This window comes from Pyricularia pennisetigena, chromosome 3, assembly GCF_004337985.1.
Source record: "Pyricularia pennisetigena strain Br36 chromosome 3, whole genome shotgun sequence".
Taxonomy (NCBI): Eukaryota; Fungi; Ascomycota; class Sordariomycetes; order Magnaporthales; family Pyriculariaceae; genus Pyricularia; species Pyricularia pennisetigena.
Window position 1 is genome coordinate 1,577,117 of NC_043742.1, and position 4,698 is coordinate 1,581,814.

The window sequence follows — 4,698 nt, forward strand, 5'->3', positions numbered from 1 at the left end:
ATTACCCAGTGTACGAAACCGGGCTTAAAATACTTTTCAAAGTTGTAAATTGTAACTATCAGTTTAATATCATGAAAATACTGTAAGTATAAATGAATATATGCTTAGCCTTCCTCCTTTAATGTTATACTTAGCCCCTGTCTAGCAACTTCTAGCGTGTTGGTGAGTACCAGGAGCAAACACTAATCTTGAATATACAAGGAAATAAGTTTAAAAATTATGATATCATAAGCGTTAGTAATGCTTTAACTTAAAACGCTTTTTTAACGGCTTCAACGATAATAAAATACTTAAATTTGGCTTCCGCCGCGGGCAGGGCTTTGGCAAATCATTAATAATTTCTTGTTAGAAGTCTCGTAAATTGAAATTAATGGGTGTAAAACATTGCGAAGAAGGTTTGTGCAAAAACAATTATACCGCCATTGAAACTTTAATTTGTTACTTTTATTACTACATTGCACCCGTATATAAGTATTGAATGCGTTTGTAGGAAGACAAGTAGATTCCACCATCTTAGGCATTTTATATCAAAACACAAAACGAAATATAAAGTAATCTAATTTGCGGCTATTGAGCTTCCTACCGAATTCAAATCACCGCCTATTTTAAATTTAATAAAGCAAAAATGAAACCAAGCGAATGAACGGGGAAAGTCCCCAGGCAAATGTATAATAACAAAAAGCGCCGAAAAGTACAGCCTTCCGCACAGTCTAAAAAGCTGTTCTGGTAATAACTTTCTTTATCACGTTAATACCATGATTTTTTGAAACCGTAACGCACGATAACGAAGGTGGCGCCCGTTGGTTAATTTCGGCCTGTTTTCGACTTTCTTCTACGAGGGTATCCGGTGTCCCAATCGTCGTCAGCGCCGGGGTGATCATCATCGTCGTCGTCGTCGCCCTCCTTCCTATTCTTATGCCCGCCGCGCAAATGTCCATATTGCGGAACTCCCTTCACATTGGCAGGTGAACGAGGCTGAAGGTGGTGCTCATTGGCCAAAGCTCGGCGTGTCTTTGGCCTTCTCCTACGAGGGTATCCGGTGTCCCAATCGTCGTCAGCGCCGGGGTGATCATCATCGTCGTCGTCGTCGCCCTCCTTCCTATTCTTATGCCCGCCGCGCAAATGTCCATATTGCGGAACTCCCTTCACATTGGCGGGTGAGCGAGCCTTGGATAAATTAGCAATTTTGAATGTTATATAACCGGAGCGGTTAAAAAGAAATTTCATCACAATGCTGAATTTGGTTTTGTTAGGTACTTACGGATAAAGCGTCACTCCGAACGTGCAAATTGGTGGAAACTTCCTCACCAGCGGGCGTTATCGTGGCAATGGCGCCGATGAGGAAAAACGGGAAGAAAAATTGAACACGCATTTTATAATTGGGGATAAAAAAGGTTTGAATAATAAAATAGTTCAGCTGTGAAATGTTCAATGGAATAAAAAAAAAGCCACAGGTAATGCGTGTATTGGGTTCCAAAGTAAGTTTATATATTTGAGTGGTAGGTGCGGAAGCTAATATAACGTCCTAGCCGCATTTAATAGCCGACTTAATAATATAAAAACAATAACGCTATATATTCCCCACTAATGGTTAAATTTACGGGATCCCACATATAAAAGCATTGGGCTAAGAAGTATAATTCTTTGGCCAGTGCGATCGTACGACTTAGACTTTGAAAATGTGCGTATTAATAGTTTATTTTATAGTACCTGTATTTATTATCCCTTTATTAAAGACCAAAGATGTCATGAGGGTGGTAAGTTGGTGGAATATAATGGCTATCGCACTTGGGTATTAAATGTCGTTGTAATTTAGGAGGTGCCCGTGCGATCCGAATGCTTAATCTCGGAGGCACCCGTTGATTAACATGGCCCTTTTTTTCCTCTCGTTCCGATCAATTGCAATTATTCCCCTATGCATGTGAAAAAAACAAACAGAAAAAAGCAACAAAATATATCGATTCGCATTACTTGGTTATTCCACTCTGGGTTTCTAAGCTAAAACGAGGTTTATAATTACAAACACTAATATTAAAAGGCCTGATATAACACGAATAATCGCATTAATCGGGATAGGTTTGCGAATTTAAAAGCCTTTTTAGGGGTTAACGGCCGCATTAAAAATAAATCTTCGGCCTCAGACAGTGCATTAAATGTAATATATTAATTCTAAGCCCCTACAGTTAATAATTGCGTTATTAACGCCGTCGTGAAGCTTTGGAGCTCCGGGCGCCGGCAATTAGCGTTCGCGGTATAAACCGATTTCTTCCAACTCACCGAACAGGAGCTTTGGTTAAAATGTAAAGCCCTAGGTGGTTTGACTTAATGTTTCGCCACGGAGGAAAGACCAAGGTGAGGTTAAGGCCAAAATGAACGATTACGTCGGCAGATGAAAATGCAAAAATGGGTTCGCATATGTGCTTATACATCAAAAAAGGCCGGACAGCACCATAGCTTCAACGATCAGTATGCAGTATTGTGTCGCTTCTTTTATGTTTATATAATATTCGGTGGCAGAACGTTTGATTTCATATATATGGTTTTAACTAAGGCAATACTGTATAACCCTGTTTAAAACTTCAGCGGAATTGCCTATTAACTCAGCGAAAGCTTTCAAGGCCGAATATTACATATTTAATGTTCAACTGTCCATAGATGCGAAAAGTATCTTCGAATGAATTCAAAATCTCCAAAAAAAAAGAACTTTTAAATTACGTCGGGCCCCAAATATACGACACCGAGAGGCAAACTATCAGACTTCGGGGCTCGAGGGAACAAGGCCCGTCGAGAAATCGAAGTATAATAAACACAGATGTTTTCCCGCTACAAATCCAAAAAGGACCCATTATCAATGTTTGAAGTAATAGAAGTTTTGGCAATTGATTTGCATATCAAATAAGTATCATTTAAAATATTTAGCTGACCATAACAACGGGGAGTAAAGCCAGAAAGTAAAAAGGAACGGCCAATTGATTTTGAATAATATACATTGTATAAGTGGCAGATAAACAAACCATAAAGCGGACGATTTGGATTCGACAAAAAGAGTTGTAACTTCATTAGTAGCTTTGTTATCAACCCCAAATGGTCCCTGCAGTTTTCGGGCGGGGCCCGGCGGAAGCTGAATAATTCAAAACTGCACTTATGTACACTTGGCCCAAACAAAGATATATTCGTCAAATTTGGCTAATGGCGGTAAACTCTAGCAAGCCGAAGCACAAACACCAATACAGTGCCCACAGTCGGTCACGTAATCGCCTTGAAATGAAGAATCCTTGGTCCGGCACACCAGTGCCCATTTGCAAGCAGCTTTCAAGACAGGCGCGAAACTGCGACGAAAAGGAAATTAACAATAAGCCCGACCATCAGAATTTACGAGGAAGTCCCCGTTATTCAAAGCTTACATCCACCACTATTTTTGGGCAGAATATAAGAAGGTTTTCAAAACCGCTTGCCAACCCCGTCGCCATCTTGTTGACAAAAGCATTGCCGCAAATTTCAGCGCGGAAATTAAAAAGTCAAGCTAAGATTTCCCTGCATTCTTTAGCTTTAAAAATAGAGTGCATGGCAACAACGCGTTTAATAATATAAAGTTATAAATACAAAAATGCCGACTAAGTTCCTAGGAGATATTATTCCCCAGGCCTTTCTTTGGCCATTTTATAAAAACAAAAAGCGGTCCGTCCCGATTTAAATTAAGGAATTTGAGCCAGAACGATTTGATATTTGCGCAAGGCCTTGATCCAATAAAAATAAACTAATACTGGTCTTTGATACTTTTCCCACTTGCAAATAAACGAATACCTATCTTTTTAAAACGAAAATGGCTAGACTTTTCTAGTTTCTATCGGCAAGCCCCTCGAGGAATACATGGCCAGAACGCTTGCCACAATAATTCGGAAAACTTATACTCGACCGCCTGGCGAATTTCATGGACGTACTGTGTGAAGCGATTCACTAAACCACTTAAAATAGGACCCATACGCACTGCAATCGCCGTATTGGACTTGGGCCCCTTACGCTCCTGACGCCAGCCGACCCTGACCGGTATACGGTCCTGATTACGGACTGGTGGGCAATTATATGGAAAACAAGATTTTTGCAAAGCGCCAGATTGGGAAAAGAATGCACGAAACCGACTTATTCCAGTCTCACGGCGGGTTTGCTTCGTGATACACCGAATCGGTTAAACGGTAAATGTAACAGAATTTAAGATTTACTATCAAGGATTTGGACCTAAGGTAGGTACTAAATGCTATTATTTGGGAGCAGCCAAAGCGACGTGCAAAAAGGAAACGCACAAGAGCAAACAAAATTTACACCTTTCCCACCATTTTTCCGTAGCTTTAATAGAATCTAAAATACATGGCTTTAAAATTACTAATCCATTCTATGAAATATTTTTACGTTTAAGATAGAAAGAAATAATATTCAATCCTTGCCCCAAGTATAGAAACAACCGCCTAATTCAAATCAAAATTTAATAACAGATATCACTATACAAATCTTTTTCATTCGAACGCAAATTTATTTTTCCGCTGAAACCGCGGTGGCGCATGATTGATTATTTATTCTATTTTTATTTTCATTTTCATTTTTATATTTCTTTTGTTTCATGAAAAGGCCATAAAAGGCGAAGCTGTGGTGTTTATTCCTCGGAAAATAAAATACTGCTGATGGTTCCTTTTTTTCTTTTTT

The 4,698-nt window shown here is 39.3% G+C and overlaps 1 protein-coding gene across 1 annotated transcript; it reads right to left on the minus strand.

Annotated features, from left to right (window-relative positions):
• Nucleotides 1-804: 804 nt before the first annotated feature.
• PpBr36_02323 (uncharacterized protein) lies at nt 805-1,372 on the minus strand (the record flags this gene model as incomplete). Its single annotated transcript, XM_029889505.1, has 2 exons — nt 805-1,167; nt 1,262-1,372. The coding sequence occupies 2 exons, from the start codon at nt 1,370-1,372 to the stop codon at nt 805-807; spliced, it is 474 nt and encodes a 157-aa protein (XP_029753270.1).
• Nucleotides 1,373-4,698: the final 3,326 nt, after the last annotated feature.